Source organism: Silurus meridionalis, chromosome 5 (genome assembly GCF_014805685.1).
Source record: "Silurus meridionalis isolate SWU-2019-XX chromosome 5, ASM1480568v1, whole genome shotgun sequence".
Lineage (NCBI taxonomy): Eukaryota > Metazoa > Chordata > Actinopteri > Siluriformes > Siluridae > Silurus > Silurus meridionalis.
Genome location: NC_060888.1, coordinates 22476576 through 22496768, shown reverse-complemented (window position 1 = coordinate 22496768; position 20193 = coordinate 22476576). Strand labels below are relative to the sequence as shown.

The following is a 20193-nucleotide window of genomic DNA, read 5'->3' as shown; positions in this document are numbered from 1 at the left end:
CAAACACAGTGCTTTCAAAAAGTCCCTCTGCAGTGGGCAATTAAATGCACTAAATGGGTTTAGTTTTCAGCAATAAAATTTTACTTTTTTTTTAAAAAGAAAAATAAATTACTTGTTTATATTATAAAAAATATGATAGTATGCAATTCAATATGTTACAGATAGTTCACTTTTATTTCTTCAGACCGACAACAAATCATCAATTTACTGAAGTGTCTTCTGACTTAATGCACGGCCCTTTCACAAACAGGCTTTTGTAGTGCACAAAACAAGAAAAAATCGTATTATCCCTAATATCTACTAGACTCTAATAGATACGATTAGTTAGTTATAATCATTTATTTGGTTTTTCTATTGGCTAACAGCTGCTGGTTTTGGTATTTGTATTGGAAACCATGAGAATTTATGTGAAGATTTTATCAGATTTTTTTTCCACCCAGTAAAGATTTATTGCATGTATAAGCTCATACACTGGTATATGATTGGTTTTCAGTCTGATTGACAGGGTCTAGACGAACACAATCCCTCCCACCCTAAAAACATGGCCAATTACTCTCTCTGTCTTGGACTCTCACACATAGTTGATGATTGACTCTGAGACATCAGAACTGTTCAATGTTTCTTATTTCAAAAGGAATTTTGCATACAAACTTGAATTGTTTGGGTTTGTTTAGTTGTTGACGTATTAAGAGTTTTATCTTACTAGTAGTGGTTAAGGAGGTTTTCTTCTAACCACATTTCATAAGCTGTAAGAGCAGAGCGAGGCAGTCGTGTTATGGTGCCCCAGTGGCTCTTTCTCGGATTGTACCGCTGGTTTCAGCACTCAGTCTTGTTTTCGACCTCCTGAGGCCATGCTGTAATGGAGAAAGAGTTGAGCGCTTCATGAAGCTCTTTTTGTTCTGTGGCTCTTTTTTTTTCTCCAGACTTGAGCATGGCTAAGTAGAATAATGAGACATTAAAGTGTACACCGAAGGAACTTTTGCATTTTGCTTTAAGGCTGCCTTAAGGACCAGCATGTCCTTGGTTTTTATCATGCCTCAACATGTCTTTGAGTCTAGACCCGGGATCGTTAACTAGCAGACTGATGCAGATCCAAATGCAGAGTATTTTTGTTACATTTTTCCCGGGCTAAAGTGAAGATTTGGGATAGATATTATACACAAAAAAAAACAGTTAACATATCAATAAACTGCCCATAGTTCAGCATCTCTGTTTTTTCTAACATGAACCAGTTGCTGTTTATCTAATCACATGCATTTATGCAAATTATTTAGCTAAATGCAGCTCATCAGACCAGAGACTAGCTACAGGGTTGGAGACATTAGCTGGGAGTTTCATGTGTTTCCACAGATTTTTCATGTTACAAAAACCAATGATTAATGTTGAAACATTAGACGGTCGTTGTTTGTTGCCATTCATTTCATTCTGTAACTTCTTTGTAAACAAGACATTTTGTGTAGTGTTGGTGAATACCTCTTACTCGGCCCCTAACACACAAGCACATACAGCTATTACAAAAACACTTCAATCTTGAATATTCTTCAGAAGGGAGACGTTATCTGGCTTTTTCTTCACAGGGAGATTAATGTTCCTTCATCTGATTGTTATGGTGAGAGTGGATGTTCTACTTAAAGTTTATCTTTTCTAAGTGACAACAGACAGAATCAGGCACTTTATAGGAACATGGAGGTTTATAATAGTTACGCCAGTTCATCATAATTGCAGGCCAAGAGATATATAAAAGATGGAAAAAAGTATTGGTACACCTGACTTTGTTGTTGAGACTATTAGAAGCTTTATATTTCACATTCTGGCCGTTGTTTTTTTATTTAGGTATGCATAAGGATATACCAACATACTTAGAATCATAAAATGTTTACCATCAAAGCAAGTCCTGGAGAAAAATAAAAATAAATCCATCAGGATTTGACCTAGTAAGAGTCTAGACCACACTTCAGTTCTGAATCTGTGGGAAGATTAGAACTATATTTGCTTACCAATGGACTTCATTAACAGTTATTTCAGAGGAAGTTCATTTCAGTGACTTTGAGTATGTTCCTACTGTTGCATTGGATTTAATGTGTTGTGTATAGTGAGATGCATTTCTGCTTACCTTGGTTGTACAGAGTGGCTGTTTGAGTTACTTTAATCTTCCTGTCATTTAAAATCAGCAGCCGTTCTCAAAATTTCATTCAAATCTGGCACCTTCCATTTCATGGCTAAATTTTCAGATCGCACATATTTCCTCGCCATGCTGTTCCTGAATTTGTATTTTGTTTATGATTAAATAGTTGTTACCTGTTTACAGGTTACAACTTTAAAAGTGGCTAGTAAACCTATTTGGTCCACAAGAACTACAGATAGCCTCTTCATAAAATCCGATGTCCAGGCTAGGTATTTGTCTCCCCCCCTGGACTGAGGCCGAGACTGGGTTGTACCGCTCAATATGAAAACGCCATTAAACCGATTCTTATCAATTTTTTTCGAGGTTCATCTCATTGCTGGCAGAGAATAATGTCTCCGTATCGCCTTTGTCTAATGGCAGCTCATTTAGAAGTCACCTTGCTAATCCGGAAGAGACAGACGGCCCCTAAAGGCCGGTAAAGCCCCCCGAAGCGATCGCTTCCCGTGCTAATATGGGCCGCAGAGCCAACAATCCCATTCGGCGTTGCCGTCGGACACGTAGCTCTTCGGTCTTCATGTCCTTGACTTCAGTCAGCCGGCCTAATTGAAGTGCTGCGTTCAGCGCTCTCCTGCACGTTTATTAAGCTCTCGCTCTGGGGCCAGTCATTGTGCAGAGCTGGACAGCAGATAAGGATCAATAAGGGTGGAGAGCAGCGCTGGCGGCATCGCTGTCTCCCTCCACTGACCTTTTGGAAATGATTAGAGATTACAAGCATTTCTCTCTCTGTCATTTCTGTGTTTGTCACTCTCTCTCTCTCTTTCTCTCTCTCTCTCTCTTTTTGTTTTTTCTCTTCCTCTCTTCGTCCCGTTGTCCATTAATCTGTTCTGCACAGGAAACCTTGAAGTTTTCCGTTTCCATACGTTCAGATTGTTGCACCCAGACTGGAAATTGAGCTCTGTGATTGAGCTCGGTCATTAAAGTGTGTGTGGGGGCGGGGTTTGATTGGGCGCAGAGCTCTGGATTACAGATGGCATAACTAGGTTTCCCCTTTCACTCCTCATCAAATAAATGAATATGAAAGCAAAGTGCCACTGGCTGGGGGCACTGAGAAGATCGGCTCAGACACCAAGCAGTCTCTCAGCTTCCGAAACCTTCTGTTTAGTGCTAATAGAGCCGCTGCAGCGTTTGTGCTGGTGAGACTCCTTTCTCCGCCACCTCGGGCAGCATCATCCTCAGCGTAGCCATGAGAGACGAAGCAGAGTTCAGTCACGCGGCCGCCGACGCCTCGTACAATCCGCGGGCACGTGATTGTGTCGTCTGCTTTCTTCAGGGCAGCCATGCATGTGCATGCATTGTGCATGACTTCCCCTTAGATTAGCATAACCCCTGAGTTAATTAGCATGCAAATGTTGCCTCAAATTAGCTTTTTGTCAATTCAAACGCTTCACGATATTTTTGTGTATGTGAGAGGAAGAAAGTGGCAAATGTTTAGAGAAGTTTTGTGTGTGTGTGTGTGTGTGTGTGTGTGTGTGTGTGTGTGTGTGTGTGTGTGTGTGTGTGTGTGTGTGTTTTCACTGACTGCTGTGTAGAAGTGAGGTGTCTGAATTAGGACTGAATAATCTAATTGCGATATATTATTTGTTTATTTATTCTTACCAAAATTGCGATTGCAATTTAATATGCAATTTTTTTAAAGCTCTTTATGTTCTGTATTATTCAACAAAGGCAAGCAATAAATCATTGTGTAGAATGACTAACCCAATATTAGACATATTAAACATAAAAGTCTCTTTTCTGTAGGTCAGATCTATTTGTTACGATGAGACAAGGTGATGCATAAATTGATATAAATGACATTTTTATTTAGTAGCTCCTAATTTGTGAAACCTTTGTAAACATGTAATAATTATGACAACATAAAGCACCTACAAATAAGCCTGGTGTAAACGTAATGGAAATCAGTAACCAATCACACAAACTAAACTAGAATAAACTTAAACACTGTCTGTGAACTTTACTAGGCAGTATTTATACTTGCTTGTATTTATACTATACTTCACTTCACTATACTTACTATACTTGTGTAGCTCCGGTATGGCGACCTGGCCAAAATATGTGCGGGAAGGCATGCTATACCGCTTATACAGTATAAATACGGTGTATTTATCAAAACCATGGCTTGATCACCATACGGATCAGCATCATATCTTTTGCATTACTGCTGGATTAATTTCCATGTGCCGCTTTGAAGTACATTCAAATGGGGTTATGACACACTGGTGTTCGGATTTTGAGCAGTGCAACTATTGTACATGTCTTTGTGGTGGTTGAGTGCTGAATCAGGTTAGTAGTGTTGCCCCTTGAGGTAGCAACCTTAGCAGGTTTTGCACAATACCTGACGCTGCACAGCAGCATCTTTTTTTTTTTTTAAAGCCAGAATAGTTCAACGCAACGTACTGTTCCTCTTTGACAGTAAAGTTTCCGCAATGTCAGGTGCTGGCAAGCCTGAGGTCATTGTACATCAGATCAAGGTGCAGTGTAGCATGCCAACTTGATGCTTCCTCTGCAGACTGCTTTGCTCTCGCGTGTCACGTGAGAGTGGAACCGCAGCCTCTGCTATTATCGCAAATGCAATTAGTCGTTCAGCCCTAGTCTGAATATTACAAATTCCATTGATGCAGTTAGTTACTATTAACAGACTGCAGTGATGGTAATCTTAAGTTACTGTTTGTGTTGGGTGCTTTAAGTTCTTCTGGTTCTCGTGTGGGTTTCTTGCCAGTGAATGTGAGCGTGCGAGAGGGGATCGAGGGTGCGAGTGTAGAGTCCACAAGCATGTGTGAGGGCATTCGGGGTATTCTCACTTTGTGCACAAGCCCAGAATAGACTCCAGGGACATCACAACCCTGTCCTGCAGTTTCTGTAGATCAGGGGTCCTGAAAACGATATCCATAAAACCTGAGCTCCTAATCAACCTATTAAAGTCAACATTTTTACTCATTCAGACGCTTTTGTTCTTTTTCATTACATTTTTTAGTAACATTAGCATGCATGATGTTATTATTAATTTTTTTTTATCAGATATTCTTTCTTTAATCTTTTTTTTTTTTTTTATTTATTTATTTTTTATTTAACCAAATCAACTGTAAGCATTAAAAAAATAATGGCTATGTATCCAATAGAGTTGGAAAATGTGTTTAATAATTGCATTAATGTAATACTCTCATGCTTATCTCTTTATTCTCATATGGTGAGTTTTGGTGAGGTCGTGGTTGCTGTGGTGTTGGTATGACAGTAAGTTTCTGTCAGCTGTATGTGCTCATCAGTGCCTGAGCTGAATGAGGACCCCTTCCTCTGGCAAGGCTGTCTCTGTCATTGCCTGCTAGGGAGATACGGCTTCACCTGCAGGCTGGGCTTTTCAACCCCCCCTCACTTTCTCGCTCTCTCGCTCTCTCTCTCTCGCTCGCTCTCTTTCACTTATTCTTTCTCTCACAATACTATCTGTCATGGACAGAAATTGAATTAAGTGCCTGAATATTCAAATTAAAATGGCCACGTGTCTGTCTGGTGCATACAAGATCATAGTTACATTGAGGTTTCTGACTGACGTATTGTACATTGGCCAAAGTCAGGGATCTATATATATATATATATATATATATATATATATATATATATATATATATATTATATTAGCTCCCCCCACCCCACCCAGGCTAATATTTAATATTGATTGTTTTTTTTTTTAATTCCCTATTCAGATGCAGCAGCAGGAACTGGCACAGATGAGACAGCGCGACGCTAACCTCACCGCACTCGCAGCGATCGGGCCACGCAAAAAACGCAAACTGGACTCTCCCGGGGCTCCTGGAGCAGAGGTAAGAGCATTGAAACTCCTGCATTTAGATCAGTTCTAATCTTTTTGAATAAGGATTAAGTGGGGAGTTAATCCAAAGAGAAAACCCATCAGAGAAAATGATGCAATTATCAGCACTAATTAATCACCGCATTTTCTCATTAAAGCTGCACAGACGTATTATAGTGGTTCAAATCAACAGAGGATATTTGTATGTAGAAATAGACAGTATTATTATTAAAACACTTTACTGTGCCACATAACTACATATGGAGAATTGCGTGACGTTGTGTAGTGTTGCCTGAAGTAATAATGCAGAACAGTTCCAAATGCCAGGCAGTAGATGATATAAACTGGAATTTAAGTTCATTTCACTTTCTTTTTAAATAGGAGTCTTTAAACTGATATGCCCGACACGTTCGTATCTCCACTACGTGTTTCTATCACCATATAAAAGATAAAAAAAAAAAAAGTAAAGGGAAACTTGTAGATGAGTCCATGAGACATTATATGGACAAAAGTATTTGGACAACTAACTTTTCCAGCCATATGTGGTTCTTCTCTAAACTTTGAAGCAAACAGTTGTGTAGAATGTCTTTTGCATTAGATTTTCCCTTCACTTGAACTAGAAGACTTAATTCGGTTCCAGCATGACCATGCCCCTTTCCACTAAGCTAGATCCATGAAGATATGCTTTACATGGGTTTAAGTGAAAGAGCTTTAGAGCTCTCTGATGAATTTTACATGCTGACTGCACCCCAGGCCTCTTTACCTACATCAGTACCTGACTTTTCTAATACCGTTGTAGCTGAATGAGTACAAATCTCCACAACCACACTCCAAAAGCTGCTTCCCAAAAGAGAGGAGGTTATTCTAACAGCATTTGGGGATTAAGTGAGATGAGAGGAAAAAAAAAAAAGTCTTATGGTTAGGTGTCCAAACTTTTGTTCATATAGTTATACCCACAGCGGTAAGAAATAAGCGTATGTCATAAAGTAGCAAGTGTTTTGCATATCAGTTTCGTTCAGATTTTCCCTTTAGGCATGTTTTAAAACATGTACCTAACTTCAATATAATTTCACAGAAATCAATGATTTCTTACATTTCTTTTTTTTTTTTTTTTTAAACAAATGAAGTATTTGTGATTTAAATATTTATCTTGTGATGTTGTCAAACCCCACATTGGTTCTTCCAGGGGTAAATTTTCACTACATCAGTACCTCTTTGTTAAAAGATACATTTATTACACCATTTTACCCCTTGATTGAGACTAGTTCTTTACTTTCAATTTGTACAATTTATTATTGGCCTGAAAGAAATCATCTGCTTGGCTGTATGATTGACATCCCTGATTTAGACCTGTAGGCTAGACAAAACTTTAAAAGAGGAAAACAATTATATGGGCATTAAATCTATGATGAAAGCAGTGATACTTGAACAAATAAAATAATGATGAACTGACATTTCAGCCACAGAAAGATCTTCATACATTTTCTGTTCTTAAGCAGCGCTGGACAATAACGAAGTAAATGTCATTTGTTATTGTACTTAAGTTCCTTTCTCGCATATTTGTACTTTAAGTATTTCCATTTGAAGAGACTTTTATTTTCATGTCACTACATTTCAAAGACAAATATTTTACTTTTTACTTTACTACATTTTGCATCAGTCGAAAACTAAACTGGTCAAACTCGCCGCAAGCCTCCAATCAGGGTCAAGCTCTGTTTTTGTTTTGATTGGTGCTTGGAGATATCTACTAAACATACAGTTCAGCTTCGGTTCAACAGCAAGCAGAACATTTTAAGAGGAGTAAATGATGGAAGAAACTCCTGACTCGAACTTGACACAACAAAAAATGTAGTTAAAAAGGTTTTGGGCTCATGATCATTTTAATAGATGTCAAATCAGTGTTTAACTAATTAATACCAATAGTCTTTTTTTTTTTTTTTTTACAGAAACTGAGTTGATTAAGCAAGAGTCTTGTAACTATATTAATAGAACATTATATTCATAATAAATCATAGTACTTTGGATACTTAAATACATCTGAAGGCAAGTATTTTTGCTGTGAAGTAATAGTTTAAAGGGAGCACTTTTACTTTTACTGGAGTTATATTCTACCGAGTACTACCTAATAGTGGTAAGACTAGAAGTACCTATTGTTTAACCTGATAATGACCCCCCTGCATTTCGCCCCAAAATTAAAGGCTCTAATGTAATAAGTGCCTTCTTTAAAATATACTTTCGCTATAACTAAGGTACCTTAAACCTGTTCCAGCATGACAGTGTTGCACAAAGCGAACCCTGTGAAAACATGTTTTGCCAAAGTGTGAGTGAAAGAACTCGTGTCCTGCACAGAGTTCTGAACTTGACCCCACTGAACACCTTTAGGATGAACTGAAACTCACAGTTTACACATCCTCCGAAATTTTTACTTCAAAATCTACTTAATGCTTTCACAACGGATTTTTCAAAGTGTATCACCTGAAATCTAATTTAAGGTTCTTGTCTGATGTACAGCTAAAAGGTTTATATAGTAATTTAAATGTTATGGATTTGATGATGAGCTGATGCGAACATGCCATTAAAACTTAATAAACTAAACTAAGCTTAAAAATCTACAAAAAAACCTTCACAGAAGAATGAAGGTTGTTACAGCAGTGATGGTGAAACTCGCCTCGTATTAAAACCATGGTGTAGCGAACAAATGCCACTTGGAGACAACCATCACTTTTATTCATGACAAAAAATTAACTACAGTAACACCTGGGGACTAAACACATTATGACGACTGAAAAAAGTTCCGGTTGTAAAGCTTGAACACTTTAGTCTTGTGGTAAAACAGATCTATTAAGAGTCTCATGTTGGCTCGCAAGCGGTGCCATAGCGTTCTCTTTTGTGTTTTCTGTGCATTTTAAGCGTAAATCATGTGTCCTAAAGTGGTTAAAAATGCTACGACCTACTTGTTGGGTACCAGTCAGTTTCATCACTCGATACCGACGAGCATCAAGGTTTTACTGTACTTTAGTTGTTTCAGACAAGAATGTTAATTTTAGTGTGTCCAGAATTTTACCAGCTACCAAAACCACCAAGGGTACAGTTCTTGAGAATGCTGTATATATGTGAGTGATGCACACATTAAAACAAAACAAAAAAAAACCTCACTGTCAAAGCATTTTAATAATAATTTAAGCCAATGATTCAGAACTAAATCTTTCAACATCATCCTGTGAAAAATTGTGTGATTTCTTATGCAAACTAGATTAGAAATACAACAAACCTTTGGCTCGAAGTCAATAAGGCGATCAATGTTTCGTACCTAAACAATAATTACTCCAACACTAATGACACTCTTCGTAATTATTCACGTCGCCACTCTTACCAATGCAGTTGCCGCAGTCTGTTTACGTCTGCGAGCAGTTTACGGACTAAAAACATGTCTCGTAATGTTTTAGGTGTGAACAGAAATAATACCACAGAGATATTAGTGATTCAGATGGTAAAGAGTGTGGCTGTAAATGTCCTCAGTATAAAAAGCATGAATAACTAAATAAAGGCATTATTTCTGCTCCGACTGCGCTGCCGAACTGCCTTTAAAAAGGGTAAAAAAAAAAAAAAAACAACACAGAAATGCAATTATATAAAGCTGTATCTACAGTTCTGGTCCTTTTCTAACGTTCTCGTTTCACCCGCAGTTTCAGAGTGACGCATGAACATGTATCAGAAGTGAAGGCAACGAAGCGATCTTTCTCTTCATTTTCGCCCCACCACGTCTCAGTCTTTCACATCCGCCTCAAAAGTGCCTTTGGCAATTTTTTTTCCCTCCCTTTTCTGGCTCTCCACTCTGTCTCCAAACCCCCCCCACCCCCGTGGAGTTAGGTGAATGTGACTTTTCTAAAGGGGTCAGCACTGGCCTCAAGGGCTGTAGCTCAGGCCGCTCTGAAGGGGCCAGTCAGACATTTCATCTCCACAGTTATTTGCCTGGGGGTTTGTGTGGCCTGGAGCGCCAGCTAGCCTGCCAGGTGGCCAGCTGCACTATGAACGCTCGACTGTTATGTTTTTTCCAATCAGAAAGCTGCAAATACTTTGGAAATGCTGATCATCGTGTCATTGTGAGGCTCTGTAGAAGACAGTAGCTCTGACCCACTGAATTGTGTAGTGTTAAACGACTGAACCGCTCACGCCCTGATTCTGACGAGGACATCATAATTTAACACTTTCTTGACTTTGCAAGGTCGTTCAAAATACAGGCCCAGAAAGACTGAGAACAAAATCCTCTTGCTTGCGTGTATATTCAAAGGAAGGTGGTATTTTTTCCGTGCCCTTTGTTCAAGCCCCAAGCCCTCTGGGCGTTTTCTATCTGATTGCCAGTCAGGGGCAGAGCTGCTATCTTAGACTTGATGAGCCGTTGAGGCTGAAGGCTGGGCCTGAAGCAGAGCCTGAGGTTGGATTAGTCATAGAGCAGGTGATGAGGGCGTTCCTCAGAGGTGAGTTTTAGGCCCAACTTTAATAAAAGCTGCCGAATGGCCGTGGGCCTGCATACCAGACTGAGCCCGCGGCATGACTGCACACAGAGCCGCATATTAACATGTCCGTTCCACTCTGAAGGCCAGAGGGGCTGCAGTAAGGAAGGATTGAGACAAGAGTAGAAAAAAGCAGACTCTGGGAAGAAAAGAATATGGTATGACAGAAAAAAGAAGGGAGGAGGATTTAGTGAATACGCTGTCTGGTACACGCTCGAATCGCACCCTTTCATCTTTAATGACTGTAGAATAATAGACGCTGGTATGTGTGGAGTTTTTGTAGCCAACCACCCCCCCACCCCCCCAGTTTCTTTTAGAACATTGCGTTTTTGCCATTAATTTTGATTGTCAGAGCAGCTGATCAACAAGGTAAGGGGAAAAAATAGAGGGACTGAGAGACAGCAAAGCGATGAGGTAGAGAAAGGGGAAGAGAGGGAGAGATACGCTTGCCCTTGCCTGCAGCAGAATTAACAAGGCATCACATGGAAAACTATCTGAGGCTGGCTATGAAAGAGAGGGGGGAGAGGAGCCATTAAAAGCAGCCTGGAGGGATGGACTGCACCCAATATCACTAAAGCAAGTTCTCTCAGCCACCGAAGCAAGGGCTCGCTTACAGGCAAAAAAGCGCACAGAGTTCTATAGCCACAATTAAAACCTCCCCTTCTGCCAGATGAGCCCGAAGCAAGGGAGATGGCAGTGGGGGAAGGGACGGCCACAGAATACCAAAGGCACACTGAAACACGGAGCCAGTAATGAGCACTACCAAAGCGGCCTTTTTTCACACGGGAGCGCAGTTTAAACGTTACCAGTCGTAGCTTTTAGTCGTCAGTGCGTATGTTCTTTTCCAAGCATGCTTGAATTTGCTCAGTCGCATGTTGCAATTCACGCCTACTTGTTGCCTTTTTTTAAGTATGAAGCACATCAGAACTTTATGAACTTCCTGAAGTTTGATTTGCAGCTAAAGTTGTTTATCACTTGTCACACCAAGATGGTTCAATAACGTTCTCCGTGACCAGGTATAAGATTAAAATCCTCTAATGGGAGACCTGGAAATAAAGAACGCTCCATATTAATCAACTCGCGCTGAACCCAGAGTCACAGAAAAGAGCCCTTTGTCTAGTAACTGTAGCAAGTAAAATTCTAATCATCCGTAACTGAATAAAAGCCGAAGAACGCAAACCATGTACTTGAGTTAAAGTAGAGATTCCCTTGATAAGTGTAAGTGCTCTCTTTAAACTTTCACTTGAATCAAATGTACTTAATTATCCAAAGTACTATGATTTACTATGGTATAATGTTCCTATTATTATTTTTGTAAATTATCATGGTGGTCTAGTGGTTAGGATGCGGTGCTCTCACCGCTGCAGCCCGGGTTCGATCCCCAGTCAAGGAACCAACCCCAGCCACTTTCAGTGCCGGTCCCAAGCCCGGATAAATTGGGGAGGGTTGCTTTAGGAAGGGCATCCAGCATAAAACATGTACCAAATCAAACATGCGGAGGATCCGCTGTGGCGACCCCTAATGGGAGAAGCCGAAAGAAAGTTTATGATGAGCACAAAACCACCTTTTCAACTACAAAAAAAGCGTGCAAATCAGGCCACAGGCGTTGTTGAAAGTTATAATTCAGGAGTTTTTTCCATTATTTATTTCTCAAAATGTTCTGCTTGCTGTTAAACTGATGCTGAAGTGTATGTTGGTGTTACGTAGATACCATCATTCGGCGATCAAAGCAAGTTCAAAACAGAGCACGCGCTCGACCCTGATTGGTGGCTTGCTGAGTGTTTAAACATTTTACAAGAGAAAAATAAAGACAGGTCTCTTGAACTGAACCAGTAATTTGTTTCCTTTTTTTACAAAAAAAAAAATATATATATATATAAATATTTTATTGCTGAAATTGCAATTTCAAATGACAAAAAACAAAAAAATGCATTTCTTTATGTATTGGTTTGAAATAATCAGAAACTTTAGAAACTTTCTGTTGGGTTCTTTGGTCTAAATCTTCTCCTCACTTTTCTCTCCGTTCCTCCTGTTTTATGGAAGCCCATTTCCGCCACATGAAAAAAAAGTTTGCCTAATTCCGGCTTTTTTTTCTCGCAATTACATCTTTATTTTTTGTAAACATCCAACATTTCTGGTGCATCCACCAGTAAACATTTTGTCAGCCTGAAGTTTGAAGCTGTTGGTGTATGAACTCTGCTTCATCTGCATTGTTCCGTCTCCTCCAGAGCTGATTGTTAGACCAGAGAGTTTGATACTATTTGTCATTACTCTAATGATTGTAGCCCTTTTTCATTTTCAATGTGTAAAGCTTTCTGGCACTACAGAGGGGGTGATGCTGCCAGATTGAAAAAAAAATTTTGGAATTGCGAGAACAAATAGGCAGAATTAGGCAAACTTTTTGTGTGTGTGTGCTGAAAACAGACTTCCATAGTGTTTACCTGTCTAGAGCGCTCCAGAGTTTAGCAGGTGGTGCGTCAGTAATAATTATCCGTGAGGAAATGCAATGCTCCTCAAAATGAAGTTAAATGGACTAAATGAGGTATAATTTTTAAATTCATTTTTGCGTTTGAATTACTCAAGGAATCCTTTCAGCCATAAACAAATTCAATTTTCCTTATTCCTGTCTACCACTGGTAAAAGAGGACATTTAAGTATTCATTCTCACTGTTGCCACAATACAAAAAACTTAATTTATTTTTAATTCCACACCTTTCATTGACATTTTCCTTTTTGCCAGTACTACTTTTGTAGCTATTCTATGAGTTTTGTGTTACATTACATTTTTCATTTACTTTTAAGTGTTTGGCAGACACCCTTTTCCAGAGCTTTTTCACAACGGAGCAGTTGAGGGTTAAGGGCCTTGCTTAAGGGCCCAGCATTGGCAACTTTGTTGTCCTGGATTTTATGACCTTTTGATTCAGTCCATCACCTTATTACAACCTAATAAGGATGGGGCTAAGTTATTTTACGACGTCGATGTATCAAGCAAAACATTACTGACTGAGCAGTTCCCTGTTGATGCTTAATGTTAAATATCTAAAATAATCGCTTAACACACAAGTGCTATTTACCCTCTTCCAAATACATGAAATGAAGAATATCGTACAATATATCAATGTACGAATATCGTACAATCCCTTTCACTGTTAGAGCATAGCAAGTTTTACTTCTTGGATCTGTTCTGCAGATGATCATCTGACGATCTTCCAATTTTTGTAACTGTTATTCCTGATATATGTATTGGTTTATTGGGGGCTGAATTTTGTGTTTTTTTTGTTTTTGTTTGTTTGTTTGTTTTGTTGTTGTTTTTGGACGGGGAGGGGCTTATTTCCGCAGTCTCTGAAGGTATTGACGGAACACACAAACTTTCCTCTTTTTCGATGAGCTGCCTCCAGCAAAATTAGCTCCTGCTGGAAGGTAAACCTGGAGTTGCTGATACAGCCAGTTTTAATTCATTGATCAGCAATTTGCATCTGTTTGATGACCCCAGGTTCATGCCTTAGGCATACATTATTTTATACGTCATATTTTGATAAGATTAGGTTCCGCCGCATCGTTTCCACCCATGCACTTGGAACATTATCGATCAGTGACGATCTCATGGCGTCCAATGCAGGCAGGTGCCGGTTATTAGCATATAAACAGCCCGATAGTTCATTAACCTGGCCTAGCTGAAAAAGAAACACGGACAAAAATAGCCGCATCGCACTTCTATTTCTAAACCGTGCATGTTTGTTTCTCTTTTTAACCCTAGGATAGTGTAACGTTGAGGAGGAGGAGGTCAGCCTTCCTCTGAACATCATCTCCAAAACAAGTCACAACTGAAGACATGTTTCAGTGTTTGAAAATTGTTCTACTAATCACGTTTTTAGGATTAAGCAGATTTTTTAAATTGCTGTTTAATTTGTGACGTGATGGTGTTGCCAGTTTGGATATATTTACACATTACAATGATACCGGTTCACTTTTCCTGATCATCTTTCATTCTGCTTTATAGTATAAGCCTGTATGAATGTTGTAAGGCAGTAAATATAGTTTCTCCCTGACGTCTAATGTTGCCCCTTAGTTCTCACCTACACTGATGAATAACATTCAGTGCCAGCAACAAAATCGGGCCTTCGGCGCTTTTAAGATGCCCATCTCAGGGAAATTAATTGCCTCCCTTGTTAATCTTGGCTAATTAAGAAGTTTGTGAGCAACAGTGACTTATTTTTAGTCTCGTTCCTTGAAAAAACGTTATAATGAAACAGAAAATGACTCTCTTCAGAGAACCTGCGGTCATCAGTCAGACAGCCGAGGCACTTTAACTGGGATTGAAACAATACCGCTCCATTCGGCAGCTCTTCATATTCTGCAAGGTTTAATCAAACCGTTGTATTCCGCCTGTTTCCAGAGCGTTTGATCCTTTGGGAATCGCTCTAGTCGTAGAGTAATAATTCGCTACAGACCTTGTGTACATGTAGTCTAATCCATTAGTGTTGAGAGGTTATTGGCTTCCTTTCTGCAGCTGAAATAGAAGCCCATTAAGAGAGGTAATGTGTGCCTGCAGCATGGCCAGCAGCCCGAGCAACCAATGGAGGGTGTATTTCACACAGCGCAGCACACACTCTGCTTAAGCAGACCGAGGGTGTCGAGAAAACTACAGATCGCTTTCATTTGCTCCCTCTTCCTTTTGTTCTTTTTCTTTTTTTTTCTTTTCCTCTTCTCGACAATCTAACTTTTAGTCCTTTCTCATTCTGTCATTGTCTTCATCACTTTCATACACACTGTTCTTTCTGCTTTCTCTCTCTCTCATTCGCACTCCCTCGCTCTTTAGCTTTCTTTCTGGCACAGGCTTGGGCACAGTCTCACATTGATCTGTGAAATGCCCCGCGGGTGATTATAAAATATTAAATCCAAGTCACACACTAGCACTTCACTCTCTTCCTTCCAATCTCACGCTCTCAAACACTCTCTCTCTCTTTCAATCTTTTTCTGTTTCTTCGCCTTGCACTCTCCCTGCACTGCTCTTTACACTTTTACTCGAACGGCTCATCATAGTCATCCATTTGAACACTGAACAACTCGCACTTACTTCATGAAGTCGCCGAGCTCCGCGTTTCTTGGACCAGATTGAGATTGAGATTTATTTATTTATTTATTTATTTTTTTAGATTTAACTTAAGAAAACACCACCTTGCTAGCAGATTTAATGATGACTTTTAAAGGAAGAATTAAAATCATAAAATCAGATTTGTTCTCCATTATAAGCTAAACTTTTGTTCCTACTTATCATTTCCCAGCTACATTCAAAGTCATGTTAAAGAGACTTAGTAGAGACTAGGGTTGCAAAGGGGCAGAACATTTCCGGTAAAGTTCCTGTGTGTATTTTGGAGATATTCCAAGTTGGAAACTTACCAGGAATTTATGGGAAACTTTAAGAATTAATTAAAAATTTTGGGAAATTTATATAAATGGTATCCTATGCAAATATAAATAAATACCTTTTGTTTGGTCATAAGCTGACATGCATGCAAACTAATACAGATTTTAAACATATTTTTGACTGATTTCATTGTTGGTATAAATTTGTTGCACAATAGCGAACACACAGCACAAGGAAATTTTAAACAAATGTAAGTAGAAGGGTAGAAATTCAATTTCAATTGAAAATTCTCCTGCAAGATTTTTTCCCCACTACATTTAAGTTCGCTATTATGGGCTAACCTGCAATTTTGTAAATTCGCAGTTTATTCCCATTCATTCCTGTAAATTCCCATGGAAAGCTTCCGGTCTTGAATATTCCTGGGATTTTGCAGTCCTAGTAGGGACAGGAAATACTGGACTCCGAGTGATCTAGAATGCACTGCACCAATAGGACGCGATAACAATACAAAATATTCGACTTTCGTGACCAGTTTTTTCCCCCCTTCTGTTTTTCGTTAGTACACATGCATTTCTACAGATTTTATAGTTAGGGAATAAAGTACAGCTGCATTTTGATAGAAATAGAGAGCAATCCCACTGACACATGCTATATTGGGTAGATGAACGACATTTTGGGTTCAGCGCTATATAAACTTACTCCTGAGAGTAAGATTTGTACGTGCTTTTTGAACATCTAATTCAATATACATTTAGTTCCCATTTGCTGTTATAACTTCCACTCTTCTGGTAAGATGTTCCACTTGGTTTTTGAGTGTACTTATGGAAATTTGTGCTCATTCAACCACAAGGGTGTTGGTAAAGTCAGGTACTTATGGTTTCAGTAGAGCCAGAGCATTGTAGTAGCCCACCTAATATCTTCCTCTCCAACCCATGTGAACCATATGTTCATGAAGCTGGCTTTGTGCACAGGAGCATTGTTCTGCTGGAACAGGTTTGGGTCTCCTTGTCTTAGTCAAGGGAAAATTTTATGTTACCGATTGTGTGCCTCTAACTGTGTGGCTAACAGTTTGGTGAAGAACCACACATGGTTGGAAAAGTCAGGTGAAGCAATAGGTTTGTCCCTACAGTGTATAAGAAACCATTCATTAAAGTGAAAGATAATTAAGGGCAGTAAAAATTACATTAATTCTAAAGATTAACATACAAGTAGTTCAGGGTGGATCTTTTCCTTTCAGGCTGAATCCTTATCTCGTTGTTCAGAGGCACGAGGCTTGAAGGCATCGCAGTTCATTTGTTGAAGGTTGAGCGAAGAAGCTACCGAGCGAGGTTTTTACGAAGATAACCAGTGTTTGCGGATCTTTTGTGCGTCTGGTGAAGCACAATCGAGGTGTCACCACTATGGGCTGGCCATTGTAAAAATGATTCCATCTGATATCGCACCCAATCCACCCCCCACCCTCACTATCCTCAGGGTTTATGTGTGTGTGAGTGTGCGAGACTGCGCCAGAAGGCATTTGGCTACATTTCAGCCTGGTTGACTAATATTACAGCTTTTTGTGCTGGTTTTATAGCATATGCTGCTTCTTGAAATGGAGACGTGATCAGTGCTCACGGATTCGCTGAAGGCCGGCTTAAAGATCAGGTTACATCAATCTATTTTAAACATCACAATATTAAGCCCTCATTGCCTGGGTCGTCTCGCATGCTTTTGATTTAGTTTTGATACAACTTTTTTCCCCCCACATATGATAATGTATTCTACACTTTCTAAAATTCAAACGTCTGAGTGGATGCTTTTGTGTTCCACTATCTCTTGTTTTTCTCTTTGTGTTTGTACAGTGTGGCCCTGGAGCTGAGTGCATAGCCTACAGCCATGTACTCCATACACACGCGTGCACGCACACACACACGCAAACACACACACACACACACACAGAGTTTAGTGAACATGGAGTGGGAAAGCTGTTTGAGTTGCAGATGGAGCCGGAGTGTGTGTTCGCCTTGAGGCCCGGCTTCCAGCAGCCGAGCTTTTTGTGCTGAAAAGTGAAGAAAAAAAAAAGCCAGTGAGCGTGCAAGAGAGAAAGAAAGCTAAGGTTCTTTTTGAAAGGGTCTGACTATTTACAGACTTAGCCAGAAAAGCTGTAATCACACAGCTGTAGAGAACCAGCAAACATCTTCCTTTCAAGTCTATGTGGAGGCAGTGATCGCTGCACTATAAAACAATGGCGTTTCCAGAAGTGTTGCCTTGTTCTGATTAATCCGACTTTTTTTTTTCCCTCTTCTTTCTTTTTTCCGAAGTCTGGAGGAGATGCTCGACTCCCACAGCCGAGTGCTGCGTGAATCACCCCCGCATGTTTTATCCTCTCACTTTTACCTTCCCTGACCTCTGGGTTTGATAAACAGTCGACTGTGACGATCGCTGCAGCAGCTCTGCCTCGAGGTTTTATTAGCGCGGTTGAGCTTGCATAAGAGAAAAGGCATGTGATTAGCAATGATACTGTGTCTCTGTTGTTGTGTTTCAGGCTATAAGCATCTATCTGTTTATTTATTTTATTTTTTTGCATAGATTTTATCAGTGTATGTACATGATTCACACACGTATCTGTCTTTAAGTACCTGGAAATGCCATGTTTCCTCAAGCACCAGGTCATTTCTTTCATTCTTCAACAGAGTATATTGAGTATTGTGCAAGATCCTTGGTAGAGAAGTGAATTCCAAGCTGACCATTCTCATCCATCTCTTGTAGTGACTTACACCGATCAGGCAGAACATTATGATCACCTGCTTGATATTGTGTTGGTCCATCTTTTGCTGCCAAAACAGTTCTGACCCGTCGAGCATTAACATTATACCTTTAGCAATTTACGCTACAGGAGCTTGACCACACGGACCAGCCATTACTCCCCATGTGCATGTCCCTTCCTTGGACTGCTTTTAATAGACACTGACCACTGCAGACCAATAACATCCCACAAGAGCTGCAGTTTTGGAGATGCTCGGACCCAGTCATCTTGCCATTACAAATCTTGCTTCTAACACATCAACTTTAAGGAAAAAATTTTCCCTTTGTGCCGAATGAATCCCACCCACTAACAGGTGCCATGATTAAGAGATAATCAGTGTTATTTACTTCACCGGTCATAATGTTGTGCCGGATTTAAAAATACCTCAGGAGTGATTTGAAAAGATTGGATATTGTGAGCCAGTTTTGTATCTCATGAAGGTAGACTTGGTTTTGTGTCACTACAGCTGGTTAAATGAACGTAGCCTTCGAATTTATTGCTCATCACCTCCTTTATTCCTCAGTAAACTGCAGCGATTACTAAGCAAAAGTTGCATTTGAACATTTACATTGAAATCATTTAAGGGATGGTCTTATCCAGAGCGCTAAGCAAATATCCTACTGCATGACTTGAGTACTATCGAGTTGTTGAATATTGCTGAGTAAGCACTTAGCCGCAGAGCAGCGTCCGTGCCTAGGGTTCTATATGCTCCCAAGATGCCACGTCAGTCTTTTACTTCCAACTTGCGTTCACACACTGTTAATTGCTGTGCGATTCCTGTCTGCTTGCAAAAAGAAAATAAAAGGATTTGCTGCACTGCGTCATACATTATCAAAGATCATTCCACTTCCTCTGTTTGAATGTGTCCTTTTTATTTTCATTTTCATTTCCACATCCAGACACCACTCTGAGCTCATTGAGTGTCGTCGAGCTGAAGGTCTGACTTTCATCCTCGGTTCCACAGCACAGCCTCTCGGCTCTGACTGCAAGCCAGGGAAACTACAGCTTTGTCAATACCGCACTAATTAGAAAATCCTCCAGCCTTAAGCAAGACGTTTTAATTAGTCCTTATGTCAACTAGTTTACTGATCGGGGTCTATAGTTAGAGCAACAAACCAAATTGTGAACAAGGATTGTGTCTCGAAAGAATGTTTGTGTACTCTGCAAACTTTGATCGTCGTCTTAATGTTGCAGCTCCATGTTAATCTCACAGCCGACTAGGGGTTATAACTTTTTGACATGTAATAGGAAAAATAGGATGAGGTGAGACTGGTCTCATCAGTGTCCATTGATATTAGACTGGGTTTATGGCATTTCCTCAAATGTAGAACACTGGTGTGTAGACACACACACACACACACACACATCCACTCTCTCAGCCACATTTCTCAGTTACTGACACTAAAAAGGTGCTAAATTCATGATTTTGGTTGAACTAGGAATGTACAAATACACCATATGGCCAGAGGTTTGTGGGCACATCACCTTCACACCCATATGATTCTTTTCTAGACTGTTGCCACAAATCTTGTGTAGTGT

General features: G+C 39.8%; 1 protein-coding gene across 1 annotated transcript in view; it reads left to right on the top strand.

Annotated features, from left to right (window-relative positions):
* si:dkey-219c3.2 (transcription initiation factor TFIID subunit 4) overlaps positions 1-20193 on the top strand; it is a 46521-nt gene that overhangs the window by 21038 nt on the left and 5290 nt on the right. The window contains exon 14 of the mRNA XM_046849932.1: positions 5884-6000. Coding sequence (XP_046705888.1) covers positions 5884-6000 — 117 coding nt within the window. The remainder of the gene's footprint in view (positions 1-5883; positions 6001-20193) is intronic.